The sequence below is a fragment of the Engystomops pustulosus genome, chromosome 2 (assembly GCF_040894005.1).
Source record: "Engystomops pustulosus chromosome 2, aEngPut4.maternal, whole genome shotgun sequence".
Taxonomy (NCBI): domain Eukaryota; kingdom Metazoa; phylum Chordata; class Amphibia; order Anura; family Leptodactylidae; genus Engystomops; species Engystomops pustulosus.
The window spans coordinates 90,729,305-90,754,390 of record NC_092412.1 but is presented as its reverse complement, the minus strand read 5'-3'; the positions used below and the strand labels follow the sequence as shown (position 1 = coordinate 90,754,390).

At 39.5% G+C, this 25,086-nt stretch overlaps 1 protein-coding gene across 1 annotated transcript in view; it reads left to right on the top strand.

The window, feature by feature from the left end:
• PCCA (propionyl-CoA carboxylase subunit alpha) overlaps positions 1–25,086 on the top strand; it is a 261,842-nt gene that overhangs the window by 7,292 nt on the left and 229,464 nt on the right. The window contains exons 2-6 of the mRNA XM_072135508.1: positions 2,585–2,659; positions 6,726–6,773; positions 8,853–8,921; positions 19,852–19,965; positions 20,689–20,742. Of these exons, the coding sequence (XP_071991609.1) occupies positions 2,585–2,659; positions 6,726–6,773; positions 8,853–8,921; positions 19,852–19,965; positions 20,689–20,742 (360 nt within the window). The remainder of the gene's footprint in view (positions 1–2,584; positions 2,660–6,725; positions 6,774–8,852; positions 8,922–19,851; positions 19,966–20,688; positions 20,743–25,086) is intronic.

The following is a 25,086-nucleotide window of genomic DNA, read 5'->3' as shown; positions in this document are numbered from 1 at the left end:
GCGGCAGCTCCCCTTTCTGAGCTCTCTCAACTCGCCACTTTCCGGCTCCCGCGCCGGCACTCACAGATTAAAAGGGCCAGTGCGCCGCTGATTGGTGCTTCCCACTTCCCTGGTTCCTATAAAATCCGGCGGCTCCCAGCTTTCCCCGCCGGATCTTAGTGCTTCATGCCTATGAGGAAGCTTTCTACAGAGTTTCCTTCCCAAGTGTTGACCTCCTGTTGTGACCCTGGACCTGTTCCTGATTCTGCTCCTTCGCTGCCAGCCCTGACCTTTTGCTCCATCCCCGACCTTGCATTATTGTCGCCTGCCTTGACCATCTGCCTGTTCTTGACCACGAGACTGCCTAGTGTTCCTGTACCTCGACCTTGGCTGCCACCGTGGACAAGTCGTGCCTGTGGAAAGGCCTGATGGTACCACGCTGCAGCAAGACCATCCTTCCTTGCGGCAGGTTCTGGTGAAGACCGGGTGCCACTTAGATTCCGGTTCCAAGTGTCTGCTTACATCATCGTCCGCGGTGGTCCAGCTGCAGCCAGCTCCTCAACGCTCTCATGGCGTCTGGGTCGTGCAAAGGACGTAGGCAACGGTAACATTGCTGCCTGTGTCCAGTGATCAGTCTAAGAGACACACAGCAGCCATCAATATTTATTAAAGATCTGTCTGAGAGCCGGAGGCAGCCAACAAAAGAGCAGGTTCCCTACCCCTGCCCTACACTATATAATGCCCCCACCTCACACTGTATTTCTATTAGTGGAAATCTAATACTCCTCCTCGGCGAAAAATACTCCTTACAAATGATAAGATGAGTATTACTACTCTCCTGGAAAAAATGTAGTGCGACCTCTGCTTGCAAGTTTGAGAATATCTTTTGGTTTCCATATTATACATACATTTTATCTACATCACATTTTCACAGGCAAAGACATAGCTTTTTTTTTCTTATTAAAAAACAAGTCTGCCAAATACTTTTATTTATATGCACCCCTTTATATTAGGTTTTATGACTAAAATTAAAACCTATTGTGAATGTTAGCAGTCTGATTAAAACTTTTTCCCTCCAGAGTAGACATTTCCTTTTGTAAAAGAACCTATTTTTGAAGTAAACTAATCCTTCTTTATCAGTCAGTGTTCGCTTCCAGCAATTCATCAAAACTTGTAATCCAAGTCAGTTGGCAATATATCTTTCTTTCCTTCCTTCCTAAGTAGACCGAGTTTTTGAAGGCTGTGTGTAGCCTTTGTAGGTAGAAGAAGTAATGGTACAGGTCAAATAATAGGAAGAGTAATACAATGACAGCTTTTCCTTACCTTGACATAATTTTCAGTGAGTGAAAGGTGACATGCTCCACCTCCCTTAGAGACATGCCTTTCACAGACTATGTTGCTGACTCTGTAAATAGAATATCATGCAACAAATCAAATTACTTGTAGCATAAATATTAGCAATATCTTATGTTTGGTCACTAACGAAACCATTGAAGGGAATTCCCATTGAAGGGAATTTTTATGTTTAAAAAAACCCCTGCGAGTGCATTAAAATAGTACTTGCCTGTAAGTACCGATGTACAACTGCAGCATATGGCCACTACATTGGTGATTATGCCAGTAATATGTCACGTGACCATGAAATCCCCCTCCCCAATCCAATGTCAAAGCAGGAAAAGAGATTGTACAGGGGCAGCCAATGTCATGCTGCACCGAAAAGCCTATAAGGCTACTAGACAAGGTATAATTTAAAATGACACTGGTGACTAGCTGTGAAGGGGCAAGTTATTATTTCACTCTTGAAAATGTATTTGCATATTTATTTCCCAGAATCCATGGATCCTGGTTTGTCTCTAAAGGTCACCTTTTGTAGGTAATAAATGAAATCTACCATTTGTTTTCATGCATTATGAACTAAACAGATCTTGAGAATGCTGTACCCGCACACCTCCTTTTAACTGACTTCGGCGGCTTTGCCAGCACTGAAGAGTTTAACTGGGCTCAGCCTGTGAGCCCTCTCCAAACTACTGTAACGTCAAATGCTGGTCTGTGGTTTTTAATGTCAAAGTCTCTGAAACCAGAAGTGCTTATTTGTTGATTTATAATTTACCATTCTGTTCTGCACTATTTATTAAAATAGGTTACTAGTATACAGTAGGTTCTAACTGTATATTATATCCTCCAATTCATTTAGTATTTTTCTGTGAACAGAAAAAAGCAAGATGCCCTATATTCTGTGTAAAATTAACTTGGATTCTTCTAAAAATACAGGACAATATTGGAACTGGCACAATATTGGTTGGCTGCTTTACAAATCGTAACTGTAATATGTTCACCGTTTCTTATCACTCTCTTTTAAATGTCAATAAACCTACTGAAATAAACAATCGGTTGTATGTTTTTATTATTTTTCCATCAATTTAAAAAGAAGCATAAATAAATGAGTGGGTTGCTTCATTAGGGAAGTGATTATTCTACAACAAACGAAAAATGCTTTTCTTTTCATCGTGTTCTCTGTTTTTGGAAGTGTTAGTCACTATGATCCTTGGCATGTAAAATGTCAAACTTTATTCTATTTTGCTAATTCTAATTTATTACTTTACAGCAATCTGCTTCATGGGCAAGATGGTGCTACTTTGCTTCGCATTTCCAATATTCAACAGCATGTAACCCTGAAAAGGTCAGTAGTTTTCTGCATTTTACATTCTTACATTCACTCTTTATATTTTCTATTGTTTTTGTAACTTATTCTTTTAAATGTAATACTTTTTACATCTTATGATGGACACTATATGTGTTCCTAGCTATCAAAAATATGAAATAAAAGTCAGACATAGCTAAGGGAAATTCAGTGTATCCCAAACATGGATTAATTTTGTAGTTGGTAGAGGAGGGATTCTGCATCAGCAATTCCTTTCCATGCTCTGAGTAACAAGACTGTACCTAATGCTGACATGTATATTAGATTACTGCATGACTGGTAATTTAGAATAGATTGAGCACAAATTGAGCGATTGCATAGATGGTGAATCTTTATTGCAAAAACCGTTTAAACAGCATCTACTATATGCAAGTTTTATGAGTTGCAATCTGATCATATTTAGCTTGTCTCTCTGTGCTCCCTGCACGGGCCCCTCCCTTTGCAGTCCAGGACGGAGCTCTCACTGATACAGACTCTGACTTCCTCCCAGCATGCACCTACCAGCATCAGATCTGGTAGTTGACATGTAGCAAGAGCTGGAGAGTGTCATTGAAATATGCATGTCATGGATCTCATCATCGCTGATCTGTATCATCTATCTTTCTATGTGTCAGATACTAGTGAGTGTTCAGAAAGTTAAATGAAAGTGGATATAAACCTTGTTCCCTCATAATGTAACCACATTGTACGCTCAAAGAACTAGATGGATCATAATGTGTCTGCTTGGAGTGTCCCCGTCCACACTCTGGAATCTTACAATGAACATCACTGAGTAATAGGAGCTAAAACCGCAATAATTGTGTTCACATCACTAGGGGATTGAAATTTGAGAATTTTATTTCATGGACAAACCCCTTTAACTAAAGTGGCTTTTGAAAGCTTAAAAGGTGCAGATTTAGAAATGGGTTGCCTTTTCAGGTTTTCTAATAAATAGCACTTCCAAAGCCCCTATAAAAATAAATTACTGCCAAAAATAATTAATTCAGAAATTTGGAATGTTACTGTTCAGACTCCTCACCTCCTTATGAAATAAAATAGCATAACGTTAAAATATGAAGCCAACATAAAGCACACATATGGTAAATGATAGTCCTACCTTCCAAAAGAATAAAATAACATTTAGAATTGTGGAAATGGGGATTTTTTTTCCGATGTCATAACATATGAAATGTTTAGGAGCTACTGCATGTCCCACAGCCGTCCTGTGGTAATGAGCACAGAATCTAGGTAGTCTCGCACGGCTCAATAGTGCATGTGTGGCCAGCGCCACCAGGGGGGTGGTTGTATCCAAGGACAACAATCTTTTTTGAAGAGACAACATAGCTACATGCATACAATGCTACATAAATTATCTTCACACTTCAATTGGATGTTATTTTAAAAAGGTATCGGTGTGAACGTAATTTATGTAGCATTGTAGATATGTAGCTATGTTGTCTCTTCGAAATCAGGTTGGTTGTCCTTGGATACAACCACCCCCCTCGTCGTGCTGGCCACACACATTTATAGAGAGAGATATATAGAGCTATCTATCAGAGGAATTAAATTAAAGTTGGTCTGCAATATGGTTGACTCTGTAGTGGTGATGCTGTCTCCTACCTCTTGTAGGTAAAGGTGGACTGCTGATAGTTTAGAGCCCAGTTTATCCCATTCTCCTTTTAGTAGCCGGTCCATACATGTCCGAATTTTGTTCTTCATATTGTCCTAAGGCATTTAGACCAGGGTATCAATGGATATAGCCAAAGTAGAACTGTGCAGACTTTTGAGCTGCAAATTTCCAGGGTTAGCAGGATCATTAGGCTTGAGAAGGACTGGGAAATCTCTAGAGGGTACCTCGTGGGAGAATAGTCTGAGGGGAGCCTTGGCCAAAGATGAGGCCTCTTACTTCTACCCGCCTGTCAAAGCTCCACTACTGAGCACCTCAAAACTTTGGTTTTTGTATGTGGGCTGAGAGAGTCTTCGGTCTGCTGGACCTTAGTGGGTAAATTGCTGTTGAATTATAGCCAATTGCCTTTCCGGGATGCAGAGCTATGGGATCATGCAACCACCTCGCTCAGATGAGAGCAAGCGCCTTGATATTCAATACTTTAGAACATATATCTGCTTCTTGAGGAAACCAGTTAAGGCCAATCTAAATTTGTTCTGGACATTTTATATCAGCCCCCATAAAGATTTAAATTGTTGGGCGAATCGTATGAAATCAAATAGTTAATTTATTTTATGTGCATGGTGAACTTTACTAAGACCTAAATATTCTGTATTGTGCTTCACATAAGTATTTTTATTTTCAATGAGTAGTTCCTATAGATTTCTATTTAATGTTTATTGTAGATAAGTACATATAGGTAATGTTGCTAAATAAAGTACTACATTACGTTATTTTTATCAAATAAACGTACTTATTTGCGGAAACAAATATTTCCTTTCTAGCATTGTCAACCTGTTTGATGTTAAGAGGCTTAGAACTGTGTTTGTGTATTATTAGAGGTATAAAATACAATAACAAGCAACCAAGTTCTTTTCCCAGTCAGGAAGTCTGGTTGTAAGATATCTGTCAAAGGGGAACAGATTGCTTGGGTGCTGTACATGAGAAGGGGAACGTTCCATGTGATTAGATTTATTAAATCTGGTTAAATTTGCTGGTGTGTGTTTTCATGTTAATGGTGCCCTAAAAGAACAATTACTGAGTTTGTCCACATGTTAAGGTCCAAATTTTAGTCTTGGATGTGTTTTACAATGTGTGGTTTTAAATTAAATGGGTGTTCCCACTAAACCACTTTGCTGATTGGTGGGGTTCTCAGTGATGAGACCCCCATAGATCATGAGAATAAGGGGTCCGATGTACCCCAGTTGGACCCCTCGTTGCTCATTAGATCTGCAGATCAGCAGGATGTGCATGTCTGGGCTTTGTAACTGACAGCGAGATGGAAGAAGTCAGCTTCATAGAGATGAATGGGGCAGCCCCAATGGCCGCCTGCTACGCTCGTCTTTGGGAACGAAAATAAATCCAACTGGGGTAAACCCCTTTAAGTTCTAAAGCTGTCATCCTTTCATTGGTGCTAAGCTCTTCCGGCCCGGGCCTCCATTCCTCTTGTTTTGTCTTTTAAAGAGAACTTACCATTCAAATGAACACATCCAAAATAATTACTTTAACTGCTTAAAATAGTCATAAGGGCAATGTTTATTAATATTTAGGTATAAATATAAGTAATAAAAGGAATGTGGGCCCTGCATGCAAGAGCTTACAATCTATGAGGACTTCTGGTAACATAGGAGATAAAAATACTTGTATCATAGCCAAGCCATTTTATCAGGTAAAATAAATAAGGTGTATAAGCTGGATGTTTTCTATTTTTACAGAATATAGAATTTAACGTGTAAGGGCATACGTTGTAATCTTTACAATAATATCAAGTGCTGAGAGTTTTATTTAGCAGGAAGGCATAAACTGTGCGGGTAAGTTTGAAGAGAGGGGAAGGTGAGATGAGGTTATGGAAAGTGTGAGGGCTCTTATACCCCAGTAATGTCAAGCTGCAACTGATTATTATTATATATTATATTATGTAACCAGTTATATATTTGGGGGGGAACCTCAATTTTCTGTAGCTGCACCTGCAGTAGACCTAGAAGCTGGCGCTCAGACACGGTTGCTGTCTGCCTACATCTGATCCAAACGTAGCTAATGATGGGTCCGTGCTAGTCACTGTGCTGTCCCACATCACTGTCAATCCCAGCTTTTTTCCATGGTGATTGGGAACCGTGCACTGACCGGCGCTGATCTGCCGCTTTATCGTCATAGTGAGGGTCGGAGGGAAGAGATAACACACATTCTAGTACAGGTGAGGGACAATAATGTGGAAGATTAGGACCAGACAGTAAAACTGTGCAACAATAGTTATAATATATAATAGAAATGCGTCAAAAAGAACATCATATTACATAATATATTGTTTTGCCATCTGGATTATATGGAAGAATTTTGTCTCTGTAGGAATATCCCTTACTAAACCAAAACTATATTATTGTTTTTTTTTTCTCTTTTTAGACATTTGACAAAATTCTAATTGCCAACAGAGGAGAGATTGCCTGCAGGGTGAGTTTTTATTTTACCACTTAATTTCCTTGTTTAGAGCCAAGTTAATATTTGCCTTTCGTGTCATCATTGGTTCAGGCTGCTTTTCTGACCCCTAAAAGTGCCTATATGCAGATTGTAAGTAGTACCCAATGCCACACAGGGTCACAACACAGATATTCAACAAACAAAGGAATAAAATAGTTGGCACTAACCATCCAGAAGTCTTCTTTATTTGTCACAAAAATAGGTGCAGAGAGGATAAAACCAGCCACTTGACATGGCAACAGGCCGTTTCACGTTACACACGCTTCATCTAGCCATACTTGAAACACAGAGGGCAGGACTCCAAAAAAGGAGGCTCAACCTCATACATCATCAGTTCCGGTGTGTCATGTGATGCTGCTTATGAGAATCCTGGATTATCGAAATGCTCGAGTTCTCGTTACTCGAGTCGACTTTTCTCGATGCTCAAGTGCTCGTATCGAATAACAAACCCCATTAAAGTCGATAAGAGACGTGAGCATTTTTCACTGAAAGAACACATTGAAAGAACACTAAACACATTGCAGATGTTTGCAGATGTTTTCAATGAAAGAACACAGTGAAGAACACATTGCAGATGTTCCGTACATCTGCTAACTTATCCGAAGAGACACGTGCCGAACGGTGTTCTTCACAATAGTATGTGAAGAACAATATGTGTGAAGAACACATTGCAGATGTATGGAAACATCTGCAATGTGTTCTTCACACATATTGTTCTTCACATATCCTGTGTTCACTGTGTTTACTGTTTTCATTGTGTTCTTCACTGTTCTTCACTGTGTTTCCTTAAGTAAATGCTCGATCTAGAGCAGGCGAGATACTGGTCCAAGCAACGAGCCGTTTCGAGTACACTAATACTCGAACGAGCATCAAGCTCAGACGTGTATACTCGCTCATCTCTAGTAATTACATAAAAGCAAGACATTAAGCTACAATGTGAAAAGTTATTCATAAACAGCTCATCAGAAAGAAGAATATTATAGGTCATAGTATATAAGGCTGGAAGGAGACGCAAGTCCATCAAGTCCAACCTTTAAGAATTAAATAAATGTTTTATCCCCATAACCCGTGATATTTTTTCTCTCCAGAAAGGCATCCAGGCCTCTCTTGAACATGTACATAGAGTCCGCCATAACAACCTCCTGCGGCAGAGAGTTCCATAGTCTCACTGCTCATATATGGGGTTATATGGTCATTCAATGCTAAATTACAATGCTTCTGTACGAATAGCTTCGCATCGTAACAATTTTTTGTCTATCACCTCCCCCTGATTCCTGAGAACCTATTCTTTCTTTACGTGCGAAACTAAGAACATCAGGGTTTCCTGCATGTTCTTGCTTTGTGTGCTGTGAGTCTAGGTGATCCCTGTTCAGCTGTTATGGACACATCGGTCTTCTCTAATTCTAATAAAAATTTGTCTTATCGTTTTACCGATTTTAATACCTTCCACAGGGGCAGAAAATTAGGTAGACTACCAAGTCTGATTTACAGCTAATAAATTGTTTGACAGTGGTATGAACATTTCCCGTGCGTATATGACACGATTTTATATTAAATTTGCAACACAGCTATGATTTGTTTAATACTTATAAAGGGCTACCTGCTTTTTTAAAAAAAAACCTGTGGAGCCGGATTTGGGGAGATGTAAAGAATAGAGCTGCCCTCTGTGAGAATTGAATTTTAAAAATGTTAGGTTGCTATAAGAACCATGATTAACAATAAAACTTAATGGCAGACACCTGTGATAACTGTTATAGCTGGTCACTGTAGCCTAGGGCTAAAGAAGAGTAAATTACCAACATCCAGAGGTCCATTTGTAACTAGGGGTCATCTGTAAGTCGTGGGAAAACACGCAAGTCTATCAAGTCCAACCTTTTATTGGTCAATGTTGATTTTTGCTTCTTAGAAATACATGGTTACAAATAACCATGTAAATCTAACTGTTAATTATTGGATGAAAACACTCATATTTTATGTAAGTTACAGTTTATTGCCATGTCTTTGCTAGAAACATAATTGGGTCTTAAATAAAGCCATTGTTTGTACCACCAGGTAATCAAGACATGCAGGAAACTGGGTATAAAAACAGTTGCGGTTCACAGTGATGTTGATTCGGCAGCGGTAAGTTTCCTAAAGTGGCTTCATTTTAATCTCTGTAAGTTCTCACTGTGGCATATTCTAAACGCAGCCTTGAGAGTGATTGTGGCTTGTTAATTCCCCATTTCAAACACACTTGCTCAATCACTGAGTTCACTAAGGAAGGTGCCCTCTATATGCTGACCACCCCTTTCGTGTTCAAAGAGGTTGCACTGTATATACAGCAGTTCCTGATTGGGAGTATGCACATCTGCTAGTAACCCCACCCAACAATTTCTACCGACCCTCCTCTCTACCCTCTAGATACGGATTCCCATAACAACCAACCAAAGACAGCCAGAGGGACAAGGTTAACGGTCAAACGGCTGTAGATGGCTAATGAGTGTAAATTTGAGAATTGCTTATTTTAGCTTAGTGCAGAGCTAGGCAAAAGATTTTATACATTACAGTTGTACTGTAATTCCTTCCGACCACCCACTGATGAAAGATGTTGCTGCAGTTTCTTTTTCTAATAAAGGGAGCAGGAGCAGGGAGACTCTAGGAAGAAGGGAGATTTGGTTTATTACAGCCTCTCCCTTCCCCACTCCTCACAGCATCGCACTAAAGTAGCGCGATGCACAGAGGAGAAGAGCTGGCACTGTCGCCAGAAATAATGTGCCCACCTGGTTTGTAGAGTATAATCAGAGCTGCTTGGTCAGTTCAGACCCACTCCAGCTCTGATCCAACATCTGCCCCCAAAGGGGATAGTTTCCCCCTGTAACTGGGGAGCTTACCGATGCCCCAGTTAAAGGTAAAACCCAGAATTAAAAAAATGGGAAAGAAAAAATGTAAAAATGTCCCCTATAGGTCTTCTTTTGCCCTCATGGGGGACATATAAAGTTAAAACACATATAAATAAATATTTAAATTAACCATTAAAGGGGTATTCCGGGAATATAAACGTCTGACAAAAAATACATAATGTTGTTAATAAATTAATACAACAAAAATCAATGTCTTTAATCACAAAACAAAGCTCACGTAGTTTGATTTTATGATTCACAAAATTTTATGGTCTTTCTAAAATAGGCAGGGTTATCTCCATGATGGCCGTCATCTAAAACTACAAGTCCCTTGATCCTTTTTTGTTCAAAGTAACTCCTCCTTCCTCTTGTGCTCTGCTTCAGTTACCATAGTAATGATGTTGTGATGATGTAATGTGATGATGTGATGCGGTTTTAACTGAAGCTTGTGAACACATCCATTATATTTACCACAATGGCAAATGGAACCTCATGCTACCTTTAAAGGGAACCTGTCACCAAAGTTCTATTACCGTATATTCCGGCGTATAAGACGACCTGGTGTATAAGACGACCCCCCTACTTTCCTGTTAAAATGTAGAGTTTAAGATATATTCGCCGTATAAGACTACCCCTTTTCCAACGCATACAAAACACCGGTAAAAATTAAAATTATGCCCCCCCTCCCAGAAGCCATAATTAATGTCCTGCCCCCCCCCTCAGTAGCTATAATTAATGTCCTTCCCCCCCAGTAGCCATAATTAATGTCCTGCCCCCCAGTAGCTATAATTACTGTCCTGCCCCCCAGTAGCCCTAATTAATGCCCCCCCCAGTGGCTATAATTACTGTCCTGCACCCCCAGTAGCCATAAATAATGTCCCCCACCACTAAACAGGGCCCTACATATTTAAGCTAAATCAAAAACAGAATTCTTACCTTATCCCGCTCCTCTTTGTGCTGCCTCTCATCACGGGATCCGGCGCAGGCGACGGCTGATGACGCGTCTGCAGGTCAGGTGCCGGGTCATAGACCCCAGCAGACCCGGCGCAGGCAGACGCGTCATATAGCCTGCGTCAGTGAAAGTGATGGGTGTCGAGGGCGGGTAAGTAGTGTGAGGTGGGTGGGACGGGGGGCGGATCGGGGGCCCGTTCTAATTTTGAATTATGACAGCTTCGGGCCCTCCCTGATCCAGCGGACTGTTCTGCATCTGGTCCGTGCGCTGTAACAGGCAGGCCCGCGGCTGTCACAATTCAAAACATCTGACTGCTGTGCTGCGCCGAGTTATCAGCGCAGCGCAGGGGTCAGCTGCGGGCCTCTGACTGACCGGAGCTTCGGTGGATCGCGGGAAAGGTGAGAAACATTACCCGCGTATAAGACGACCCCAGACCAGACAGAAGATTTTTCAGTCTTCAAAAGTCGTCTTATACGCCGGAATATACGGTATATCAGGGCACAGCTTGCTATTGTACTGTATATTCCAAATATGTTTTAACAAAAATGTCTGTGTTATATGGTGTTTGGAATAAAGTATGCTTTACCTGGCTCCCAGCCAGTGAGTCCCAGATAGGAAACCTTCAAATAACAACTTCCGTCTGCTGTATAATATATTCACTGCTTTCCTGGCTGCTGCCTCTCCCCCAAGATAGCAAGTCTGCTCACTGCAGACAATTGCCCACATTTATCAAAACTAGTCTCTACTATGTGCAGTTTGCCTGTGGAGTGTGCTGAGACACTTTATAAATACATGTTCAAGCAGCTTGCACTTTATTTTCAGTGCCAAGGCAGACAGAAAACTGGTGCAAACACTTTAATAAATGTGGGCTATGCTCTCCCTCCGGCAACTCGGTGCAAGGAGAGGATGGGGTAGGGGAAGGAACCAGAGAGCAGTGAATATATTATACAACAGACGGAAGTTGTCATTGGAAATTTTCCTCTGCGGGACTTGCTGGCTAGGAGCTAGGTAAAGCATGACTTATTTCAATCACCATATAAGACTTTAAAAAAAACAACAACAAAAAAACATATTTGTAGCAACCTGTGTCCTGATAAAAATAGAACTCTTGTGACTGGTTCCCTTTAAACAGCTCTTTGATGGGTGTGTTGGTGGTCCAATCCCCAATCTGATCTTCATTGGAGATCTTGAAGTAAACCCCATTAATTAAAAGAGTCTTTCAGTCATGGGATCAGAAGTGTGAACACGAGGGCTGTGTTAACAAGCCCCAAGGGATGACACAATTATGGAACTGATATGCTGTTATCTGTGATTTAATCAGTGTCCGATAAAATAGATATACAGTCTGAAATTAGTTAAGGGCCTATTCCTTCTGATACAAGACGTGCAAGGTCTGTTTTTTCTGCTCTGATGAACATCTTTCCAGGCTGTCCTGTCTTATGTCGATGACCCGCTGTTTTGTGTATCTGGCTCCTGGTGTGTGCTGTACTCTTGGCCTTGGGATTCAATAATAGTATCTTGCATAAGAAAACCTGCTTGACTGACACAAGGTGATGTGAGTCATCACTTATAAGATATTATCATGCTTACCCCTGATAATTTCTCCCCGCTGTCTGGGGAGATGAAGAGGACAGATATGATTTTGTGATGGTGAAGCAATTAGTGTTTGTGGCTTTACAGCTGAACAAACTTGAAGCTAATGATGAGGTAAATTAAGATGGAGTACATTAGTGTCAGCTCAAGAGTGCAGACCCCTTGACAACGTTGCTTGTTTTAGCATCCTGTAGTTATTAAGGGCTTTTTCTCTTGCCCGTGACATTATTCATGCCCTCCCCCACTTTGTGAGGCATTTTCAGCCCCCTTATTTTAGACATTCAAATGAGTCTTCAGCATCAGCGTGAATTTAGGGTTTTTTTAACAACTATTTTCCTATATTAGAAATGGTTACATAAAGTTTTATAGCCTCCTGATGTCCTGATCAAATGCAAACCCCCCATGTCCGTAATATAAATACTATAACTATGTTGTCATGTAATTCCATTGAAATAAAGCAGATTGTCCTATCAAATATTGTATTATCAACATGAGATTTTTCTACAATTCCCAGCTATGCAATGGTTATTGCTGTGTAGTTGTGGGGTTTGGGCGGGCTGTCTCCATTGGATTGTCGATGCACAGTTAGGTACTACAGGACTGTAGTTTGTAGACAACAGGCAGCATTATTATGAGCCAAGTTATCTGTGAGATATTGAGACTGCATTTGACAGTAAATTGTTAGCATTAATTTTTGCCTATTGTCTTAGCTGTAATGCTTTGTTATTTATTCTTAAGACATGAGTCAAGAACGTGTACAACAAGATGCGTACGCACAGCTTTCCGTTGTAGGTTAGTGGGGAATTTTACACTAGCTATCCTGATAGTCTGAAGATCAAATCCTTTTCTACCCTAAAGGTAGTACAGGGGTTAATAGTGAATTTTTGCATGGGCTGGAGCATTGTAAGAAAGGACATTAATTTCTTTGGTGGTCTTGTGTAGTTGTTGCCTTTCTTGTCTTTCGAATAGTCAAGGATCTTGAAGTGGATATGACTCTGGTCACCTAGCCATTGCTACTTACAATAATTTACTAACCTATGAACTACTGAGAGAGATTTTTTTTTTCCATCAGAAGTTATCTATTCCTAAATGTTAAAACATCTACTCCATTTATTAAGGAATATCTCCTTTTTTCCTTTGGCCTTACTCCACCGTATTTCTACGTCCACCACCTCATTTACTCCCTTTTTCCACATACTGCCGTTGATGCCGTTTCAGAAATCCAAACATAAGTATTATTTTCCTGGCGCAAAATAGCATTTAGGACAGTATTATTATTATTATTATTATTATTATTATTATTATTATTATTATTATTATTATTATTATTATTTTTTTTTTTTTTTAATCCTTCTTCGAAACAGTGAGTTCAAACATCTTGCTCAATATTTTGAAAACCCCTATCACAATACCTATGGAGTTTTGGGCATCTCCAGAAAAGATTTAAACAGTCTTCACCTTCTACCCCACACTTTAAACATTTGTCATCTAATCCAATCTTATACATCCATTTTGGAGTTCTATGAAGTCTGTGGATAATAAAATATTGTGATATTCTGTGAGACCCATTATAAGACACCTGTGTGTAACTACCGTGTATACTTGTGTATAAGCCGAGTTTTTCAGCACAAAAAATGTGTTGAAAATCCTCACCTCGACTTATACACGAGTCAATAAAAAAAAAAAAATTAATATTCGCTCCCTGGGGCCCAGATCCCCAGTGGCGGCTTCTGTCTTCTTTCTTCTCTAGCCGGCGGAGTTGCGTCCATGCGATCTCCCCGCCGGCGCACACTATGATGTGGCGCTGTCGTCTGTGATGACGTCATCAGCGGCGACACCACCACATCATAGTTTGCGGTGGCGGGGAGATCGCATGGACTTGACTTCGCCGGCTAGAGAAAAAAAGAAGACAGAAGCCAGCGGGAGCCACCGCCGGGGATCAGGAGCCGCCGCCAAGAATCGGGGATGAGTATCGCCAGAAGTATTAAGTTATTTTTTTAATGTGCTAAACATACAGGGGGCTGGCTGTATACTATATGGGGCTGGCTGACTGTATTCGATATGGGGCTGGTTGACTGTATTCTATATGGGGCTGGCTGACTGTATTCTATATGGGGATGGCTGGCTGTATACTATATGGGGATGGCTGGCTGTATACTATATGGGGTTGGCTGGCTGGCTGTATACTATATGGGGTTGGCTGGCTGGCTGTATACTATATGGGGCTGGCTCTCATTTCCACTGTACTGAATCTAATCCCCTCAATCCCCACTTCCTTTCGAATCATAACTGCCACTATAACTATAACTGCCACTATAACTAGGTAGAAAATAAGGGGGGGGGCAACGGGCATCCCTTTCTAGTCACTCTTGCCAACCGGAATGGGAGGGTCTCCTGGCCCCGTTGCAGACAGAGGCACTAGGATGTTTGTACAGTATTTGTAACCATCTGATAAAGTGCTCTCCAAATCTCATTCTCTCCATCACCATCCACAAGAGTTCCCATTCTACTTAATCAAAGGCCTTAGTTGCATCGAAGGAGAGGATAGCCCCCCTTCCCCTGTCCCAGGGAAGCATTGGTGACTCTATACATGTATCCAATTTCTTCAAGTTGCATGAAGATGTTTTACCCTCCATAAAGCCACATTGATCTTCACTCACCACATCTCTTATCACTCTCCCTAATCTCCTAGCCAGAACTTGCGCCAGGATTCATCCTGGTGGTGATGTCCTTTAACTATCTCTGATACCAACTAACTCTTTATAGTCTAGATTCATTTACTTGAGTAACAGTATCTGCATATAATGACCAGATCAGAAGGGGAAAAATCCACTTATTGTAATTAACTGGAAAGGATGATAACATTTTAGGTACCGGTAATATATTTCTAGTTATAAACTTTTTCACTGCCTTTGTAATTTGTCATGTTTTCCATTGCAAATACTTGATGACGTAGTTGTTGTTTAAGTGAATATCAATGACTGACTTGTCGGAATTTGCTTACATTAAGGTGACTACTGAGAGGCATTATATTTAATTGGCGATCTGGTGGTACTGTAGTAGGACACTGAAGGGAATTATTATGTATTAGGGATGGTGCCACCTGGGAATTTTTGGGCTAATCAAGTGTCATGTGTGTAAGCTATGGGGTTGGAAGGAATTATGACTATTATGACATGTTAGCACATGCCTGTATTGTCAGTGGACAGGCAATGAGTTATTCATGAAGTGTATTATCGGACTCCTGCTGATTCATTATTCTGTATTCTGCTCTTGGTTATGTTATAATTTCTTTAAAAGCATGTAGATGTTAAAGAGAAATAAATGGAAAAATCATATCCAGTTCATATAATCTCTAACTAATACCTTTTTAAGGTTAATGATGATATTTTTTCTTAAATGCAATATGGGGTGACTGGGTAGCAGATTCAAATGTATGGTTTGTGGTCTAAAACCCCATCTTGGGCACCTGCACAACTTAGACTTTTGGAGAATGTGGATAGTTTCAATCTCTAAATAGTTATTGCCCCATTGGAAAGTTACACTTATTGTAAATCCACAATGCTTCTACACTCATATTCTGTATACAGCTTATGTATCATGACAATACAGCAGGATGTCAAACTAATTTTTTGGGCGTTGCATTCTAAGGGCTATTTGCATGCTATAGTGCCCTATAGGAACGGTGGGGGTTGTCCATTTAACTACAGGCAGTCCCCAGGTTACATACAAGATAGGGTCTGTAGGTTTGTTCTTAAGTTTAATTTGTATGTAAGTCGTAACTGTATATTTTATCATTGTAATCCCAGCCAGAACTTTTTTGGTCTGTGTGACAATTGGATTTTAAAAATGTTGGGTTGTCATAAGAATCAGGATTAACACCAAATCTTCATTACAGACACCAGTGATAACTGTTATAGCTGTCTATTGTAGCCTAGGACTAAAGTACAATAAATTACCAATATCCAGTGTTCCGTTTGTAACTAGGGGTCATATGTAAGTCGAGTGTTCTTAAGTATGGGACCGCCTGTATAAAGTCTGGAGTAAGATTTCAGTCCCTAACTTTTCTGAACCTGCATTTAAAAGTCTAAATCGGCTTTTCTTTTGTAGTGGACCTTATTGAGACATTTAAAACGGTTTGTCCCCCTGGCCTTGTATTTGACCCTTGTGAAAACAGGATAGGCCATTGTAACACACAATACTTTTATTTTTCTCGGAATACACTATTAGACTTTAGGCTGCATTCACACGAGCGTGTGATTTCTCAAGTCTGTAATTCCGGGCCATATGAGACTGTTTAAAATTTATCAGCATTGCTGTGAACTCAAACTTATATTTTTATTAGATATACCTTAAAATATACAAAGGTCACAGGTTGTGAATTCTAAAAACAACAACAACAATCCGTACTATAGACGCCGACCTAGGCGACTATACTGATCACCACAACCCCCAACGGTTGTGGATCAAACAATGGGGATACCACGTACCTGTAAATCACGGTGCCATGCACCATACCATCCAAAAAATACCTTGCAAAGAGGAAATAAAAGATGGTTCTTACCACAACTGGTAATGGTCTGTAGTTGTGTCCAGTGGTCAGCTGTGCTGTTTCCAAAGTACGTGTATTGACGGGAGCATTAAGATGGTAAAGGACATACTGTATATGCCGGCGTATAAGACGACTGGGCATATAAGACGACCCCCAACTTCTGCCCTAAAAATATAGAATTTGGTATATACTCACTGTATAAGACTACCCCTCTCCCAAATGAAAAAAAGTCTGCTTAAAACTTTGCAAAACAAACAAGAGAGCAAGTGCCTGGTGATCATAACTGTAAGCTGCGATATTAATGAAGATCCGACATGCTTCTGTAAGTGCCGACTGTGACCCCCAGCTCTGTGACGCCGACCGCTGTGACAGGGCGGCTGCATTAGCATACAGCGCCACCCCGTCAGCGCGTACTAAGCCTCTTCTAATGACTGTGAGAGGCAGACTGCCGCGCATGCGCGGCGGTCCCAGGAAGCGGCTCTCTGCGCGCTGACGGGGAAAAAAAACACCTCACACAGTGCGGCCCCCGTATATCTGGCGTATAAGACGACCCCCCACTGTAGCCATTATTTTAAGGGGTTAAAAAGTAGTCTTATACGCCAGTATATACAGTACCTGTATATGTTAGAACCAAAAACGTCATGAACTGTAACAAGGCTACAACTGTCCCTGTCCCCAGGTGTGATTAGCTCCCGCCCTGACAAGGGCAGTCCCAATAACTTGCCCTAGTTTAGAAAAAAACACCCTGCATTCCCCTTCCCTGACGCGTTTCTTCCTGCTGTAGGTTCTTCAGAGGGATTGCGGTGGAATCAATAAAACATGGGGTCTCCAATGTAGAGGAGCATCCCTTGGGGTGTAGTAAATAGTCTGATAAACCAAAGTGTAGGGTCATCTACTGGGTCCCTGGTGTGGAGCCCCAGGCGTTGATCCCTATCTGATGGTGCCATATGGGACTGTATATACGTGACGTTTTCATCTGTATGCATTCCTTATTGAACCCTCATTTATATGCCCCCATAGAACGGAACGGAAATCAGGAGAAAATGGGACATGCTTTATATTTTTATACAGCTAGTGTACAGTACGTTGTGTTAACAACGGAAATATAAATGGTTGGATATATTGTCCATTTAAATTAATGTGGCCGTATGTAACCCGTAAAAAAAAAAAATGGTACGGTACAGGTAACATATGGCCATTTTCATACGGTCGTGTGAATGCAGCATCAGAGAGATCTCTGGCTTTAAAATTGGGTTAAGCTTTTGTCATCTTTGGTACTTTGGGCAATTTCAGGTCTGCTAATGAATAGGATGCTCTCTTCACAGGGTTATGATAAAAGACTGCTTAAAATATGCCATTTTATTTTTAAAATGTAGAAAACCAGTGGATGAATAAATTAGGAGAATTTAATATCCCCCTTTTTCCTACAATTTTTAAGATGTCCAAGTGGGTGCAAAAGCATCTGCAACACTTTTTTTTTATTTTGGTCCTATTAAAAGGTATTAAACCTTGTAATATTTAGAAATACCTAGTTATATATAGTAATTTTGACATGCTCATCTTGAGCACTAAGATGTTACAGATAAATAGGCTTTAACCCTGCAGACTAGGGAAAAAATGCAGCAGCACTTCCAATAATGCTTTATTGTAGAAGTGTAAAAATCGCCTAGTACATAATAGTACAATTTGGCTATAACCAATGAATTGGCCTACGCATTTAAGACATGGTCCTTACTCATGGCATTTTCTATGAAGTATAAATGTAAGATGTTTGATTCAAAATGGTGGAAAAGAAAAGCTGCATGTAAAGAGCAAGTTGTTAAATAAAAGCATGTTTTTTTTTCTTTAGTTTAATATACCATACCATACAGTGACTTATTCTTGGGCATTAATACATATTCTTTGTGGGGTTTTTTTGGGGGCTTTTTAGAAGAAAAACTGAAGTTTTGTTTATTGAACATTCCTTCTTTCAATTCTAATTGAAAATAGTGAACTTTTTATTTTTGTATTTTTTAATTACATTTTTCTGTTTTTCCCAATGACTTCCCTTAAAACCCTTACTTTAAATGGGCATATTTATGGTTATTGTCCCCCCCCCCCCGTCTTTATTTCATTCTTGGCTCAATCTAGTCTGGCCTTCCAGTGTAATAGCTGAGATCATAGAATAACGCCAAATGTTGTTGGTTTTTTGTCAGGAAACTTTGCAGTTTGTCTTGTCGGGTTTCTAAACAAAGGAGGAATGCCCCTTTGACATTATAGAGGTTAGCTGAGAGATCAGGCAGCCCTAGGTCTTTAAAAAACCCTGCAAAAGCATATTATCAGCATATATATTGCTATAACTGAATATTGAATTTAATATCAACATATCCTTACACTAGCACATGCTGTACTATGAAATATTTACAATTCTCCTGTTATATAAATTTATACAATTTTACTAATTGAAAACATTTGTAAGTTGAAACAAATGAAATATGCATACAAAAATACATTGTATGACTTCAAAGAACTGAGGATTCATGTACTAAAGGCCAAAAATGTCCTTTGGGATTAAGACCCTACTGATTTATTTATATATTGATTTTATCTATATAAATCTAGTATGATTTCATGTTTCTTTTCTCACTATAATAGATTGAGACACCAGAACTTTTCTCATTAAGCAAGAAGAAAAAAAAAATTAAATTTATCTTTCTTACATGTGTAGTTTTATTTTATTTTTTTTTTAGAAATGTGATTGATGGATTAGATGGCTTCAAACAAAAGCCTAATCAATCTCCCAGTATGGATAGGAAATGTATGTCATAGTTTACCTATTTTGTATATGTGTTTTATAGTAGTTGGATATACAATATAGCTAGAAAATATATCTGCATATCTGTTCATGCTATATTGTAGCATAGTATCATGGATACAAGATATTTAAAATGAGCAAATATTCATACATATTCTGCAAAAGGTTGAAATAATATTATATGATTGTAGAAATAGCAGAGTTGCCAATTCCTGTTTGTATTCTGATGGTAATTTATTTTGCTGTGAGCATCTGTCAATGTAGAATTTTTGTCTCTTCAGGTTCATGTGAAAATGGCGGATGAAGCTGTCTGTGTTGGCCCAGCTCCCACAAGCAAAAGCTACCTCAACATGGATGCCATCATGGAAGCCATTAGAAAAACTGGGGCCCAAGCTGTGAGTCTGAATGGCTCTATCTGCCGCAGCTGTTTCAGATATAGACGGCAGAATAGCCAGAATTTGTACTAAAAAAAAAAAAACAGAAAGGAACTGAATATTCTATTCTTGTTTGGTTCATGTCACATGAGTTAAATGTGGCCGAAATCTCTACTGGAAATCAAAGGCTTTTGAAGCATCTGGCAAGGCTGGTGGCAGTTCCTGCAGGTGGCTGCTGGATTCAGAAATCACACCAGGGAGCAGCTTCAGTTCATTCCCAAATATGCTGAAGGGGGGGGGGGGGGGAGAATCCCAATTAGCTTTAACCCTTTCCACATTACTTTAATTCTTTGCTGCATTATATCAAGGAATAAGGATAAATACATTAAATGAAAAAGTAAACCTGTTATGGTAATGCCTTCAAAGCAAAAAATAAAACAAAAATGAAAAAAAAAAGCAAAACATGTCAATATACCATAATTTATACATAAAATACAGTGTTATTTTTCCTTTATAGTTACAAATTATTTTTTCTTCTTTAATATATAACTCCTTTTGTAGGCTAAAGATTTTTTTGAAAACATGAAATATTACCAATCTGTATGTTCTTGTCATTTTTGTTTTCCCCCTTTTTTCTTATGATCAGTTGTCTTCAAAACTTTTTGGCAACGGTGGGGTTAAGAATTGAATCTTCGCAATGACTGAGAGCCTATTATGATAACACCCTCTGTTTTTATTTTCCAGGTCCACCCAGGATATGGTTTTCTTTCTGAAAACAAAGAATTTGCCCGACGTCTGGTAAGTAGAGCCGTATTGTAGTGTCTAATGAATCTTTAGGATAAGCGGCCGAATAGCATGGTGTAGGGGCTGCATTCAGTTGTGAAAGGTGTCTGATTATGTCCATGGCTAAAAGCCCATTTATAGCTTAACCTGCCCTCATTACTGTATATTGTTTCATTAATAACCTAAAAAGTCAAATTACTGTGAAAGTGTTATAATTCTAGGTTTCTTTCATTGTGCTGCCTGTTTTTTTTTTTTTTTTTTTTTTTTTTTATTAACAACTTTTGCACATTGTAAATCTGTAGGCTTTACAATACAACTTCTTATTTTGTGGCATACATAATTTTTTATACATTTATTAGTAAAAGGATTAGTACCTTTTTTATTTGTTATGTATACTCTATAGTTTTATTTGTATGTTTCTAGTACAATAAATGCTTGGATGATACATCAATATATAATTTGCTCCTTGTTTTTCACAACTGGCACTTTGCTTGACACTATACAAATGCATTAATATATATGATGCAGCATCTAAAAAGACATATTTGTTTCAAAACGGCAGACACTAATGCATTTTGATATTTCTTAAGGGGTGCGTGATTTGAGAGCTAGATATGGGAAATTATCCAAAATACTATCTAGTTTTCTTGGGTTAACAGCCTATTACACTTGTAGAAACTAAGACATTGGGGGGTAAAATGAGGGATCCCTAGGTCACTGACCTAGAAAATAAAGTCTTGAGGTTTTTTTTTACAAAAGGACTTTGCACTGTTTGTCTTTTGTTTTTAAAGTTATGTGCAAAATATCAAAAAATGCTAGTACAACTGAAAATGTGGTATGTAGAAATTTATTGCATTAAATTTATTTTATATCAGAGATTTATAAAGAGAACTAAGAACAACTAATTTGTTGGGTGCATGCTATATCTAGATCTATGGCAGATGGATTTAAGGTATGGGTCTATATTTGCAAGGATTAGCTTTTGTTTTATTTCAAAGGGGGTGTTCAGTGGGACAAAGGTGCTGCTCCAGCTCTAACATGAGTTTTGCTGTAACCACCCAATCTGCTAAGAGAAGTGGTTAAAAATGTCTTCATCAAACAATTGAAAAACTGCATTCAATAATACATTCCACACATTTATTGAAATGCATGTAAGGGTATTCTGGATATCGTTGTCATTCTTTAAAAATGGCTATGCTGGTAGGCTACCTGCAAACAGGACGTTGTTTGATACTAGAGGTAAATGGCTTCGGAGTCTGTATTTGTTTCCTGTATGTGTCCTGAGTTTCTTCAGTATCAGAGATGTATGGTGAAAAATGCATCCCGTAAGGCAGTGGTGGCGAACCTATGGCACTGGTGCCAGAGGTGGCACTCGTAGCCCTTTCTGTGGGCACCCAGGCCATCACCAGAGAGGACTCCTATATTAAAGTGACAGTGCTATCTGGGACTACTGCAGGAGTGGGAAGGTGTGGGCATTGTAGCTCATGCTCCGGCCCTGACAATTCTTCCTGTTTATGGGACCCTGGAGGGAAGCTACAATGATCATCCAAATTTCTTCTATTTTCATCTTTATTGGTGTCCTCAGGGGGCTGATATGAATAAAAGCTGTGATAGAGCAGGGAGTATAAATCACAAATTAAATTTCTATATTGGCACTTTGCGATAAATAAGTGGGTCTTGATTGTAGTTTGGGCACTCGGCCTCTAAAAGGTCCGCCATCGCTGCCGTAAGGCATCAGCCAAAGATACAGAAGGCTGGCTAATGATGTTACTGTCATAATTGTTACCTAGTAGCAGATAAGCCGATACGGACTGCATGCGGATTACATCTGTGGTGCATGTGTATACTCAATAGACTTCTGTGAGAAGGCGCAGGCCGCAAATATTGCCAGGCATAGGACCTGCTTCCAAATTAATATCTCTGCACGTAGTCTCTGATACAAACATGAGGAAAAAACATACCTGTGCGTGACTTTATACAAATAGATTAAGATGTGTGCTAGCTGAGGAAAATATGGTAAGCACATCTGGTATTTTTTAGTCGTATACATGAGAACACTGTATATCCATTGGTAAATCTCTCCTAGTGTATTGCTATTTTACAAATTTTAACACATGATTTTTTTTTTCGCCATACCTTTTTTTGTGTTGGTTATGTGCACATTCACATTCTAAGGTAAACCTACACTCTTCAAGCAAACCTTACCATTTTATACGGGACCTAAACACATGATTTCAAACTTTCTAGCTTTATGGTAACCTCATTTTACACACAATGGTGTAATTAAAAATTGTTTACCCCCCCCCCCAAAAAAAAAAATGCAGTGGCAGTTTTTGTTTTTTTATGCCACATTACATTTCAAATTTAGAACGTCCTTACCATTTTTGGCATATTTAAAGCCCTTTTAATGGTGTGTAAGCTGATGGCTGGTAAGGTACTGGAGGAGCTGAAAAACCCCACCTCGGCTTACACATGAGTCAAAAAAATTAACTTGTATACTCTCCTTCTGGCGCTCCTGATGCTCGGTGTTGCTCTTCTTCTTTCTTCTTTCAGCTGTAACAGCTGGCAAATTGTGCTAAAAAAAACCCCTCACTCGGCTTATACTCGAGTCTATAAAAAAATCAACACTGTACTGACCTTTCCAATGCCCCCCACAGGCCTTCTTCTTGCTTTGTGTGCTCTGGCTCCTCTGCGTAATGATGGCGCACAAACAATGACGTCTGCAAAGCGGGGACCCGAAGACTGAGCTGGAGCACCCAAAGCAAGAAGAGGACCTGTGGAAGGTGTGGGAAAGGTGAGTACAGTGTTAATTATAATTTTTTGTAAAGGCTTGGCATACTCGGGACAGGGGCTGGCCGGCTATATACTGCGGGGGCAGGGGCTGATTATATCATGGGGAAAGGGAACTGGCTATCTATATGCTGGCTGGATGCTGTGACCAATGTATTTTCCTACCTAGGCTTATACTTTAGTCAATAGCTTTTCCCAGTAGTAGTACATTTTTGAGTAAAATTAGGTGCCTCGGCTTATACTCGGGTATATATGGCAGTTTACTGTTTGCAGAATTGTAGAAATACATGCGCCCTCTGGATCTGGAACTGAACTTGGGGAAAGGGTGATGGAATCATAGTATCATAGTATGATACTGTATATATATTTATAACGTATATTTTTTTTTAAAAGTTTATTTAGTTTTACTACTTATTAAAAATACTTTAATAGAAAAAAATGGCAGATTGTATTTTTTCACATTTGTAGTCATTTATTGGCCAGTTTTATAAAGAAAACAACTAATATGCAATAATAAAATATCCTAAAGGGCATCTACCATCAGGATGGACCGTATGCATATGAGCCTGAGGATCTCCAGGGTCCATGTAAATGGAGCCTGGGGCCCCTCAGGCTCCTTTGCATACAATCTTTCATCCTAGTGGTAGATGTCATATAAAGCCTCACATGTCATGAAGTAAACAAAGTAAAAAATATTTTGATAGGTAAAGCTGTTCCAAAGGTGTTGTTTAATGAAGCAGATAACAGAAATGCAAAAATTTCCCTGGACTTTCCGCCATCAATGATCATTGGTCACAAAGGGGTTAAACAAAAATATATGCTACACATACAGTCATATGAAAAAGTTTGGGCACTCCTATTAATCTTAATCATTTTTAGTTGGGTTTTTGCTAAAGCTATTTCAGTTTGATATATCTAATAACTGATGGACACAGTAATATTTCAGGATTGAAATGAGGTTTATTGTACTTACAAAAAATGTGCAATATGCATTAAAACTAAATTTGACATTTGCTTGATTTGAATACTCCTAACTACTTTTTACTAACTTACTGAAGCACTAAATTGGTTTGGTAACCTCATTGAGATTTGAACTTCATAGCCAGGTGTATCCAATCATGAGAAAAGGTATTTAACCCCTTCCCGACGAGCGTCGTACTAGTACGGCGCATACCGGGTCCCACTGCATGGAGAGGGCTCGCGGGCCGAGCCCTCTCCATAGCCGGTAAGTCTTTGCTGCATATTGCAGCAAAGGCTTACTGGTAACACCCGCGATCGGTGCTAGCATGGGCGCCACCATCTTGCTGCGGATTGTCGCTCCCCGATGACGTCACGGTGAGTGGCGATCCGTTGCCCTGACAGCTTAGGGTCTCACAAAGGCCCGAAGCTGTCTCGTTTTAACCCATTCATTACAATGTGTTAATTGCACATTGTAATGTATGAGGAGGAAAATCGCCATATACTACCATACTGTAGTATGGCAGTATATGATAGGATCAATCAGACAACCTAGGGTTAAAGAGTCTGAAAAATAGTAAAAGTAAAAATAAAAAAAAGTAAAAAAATAAA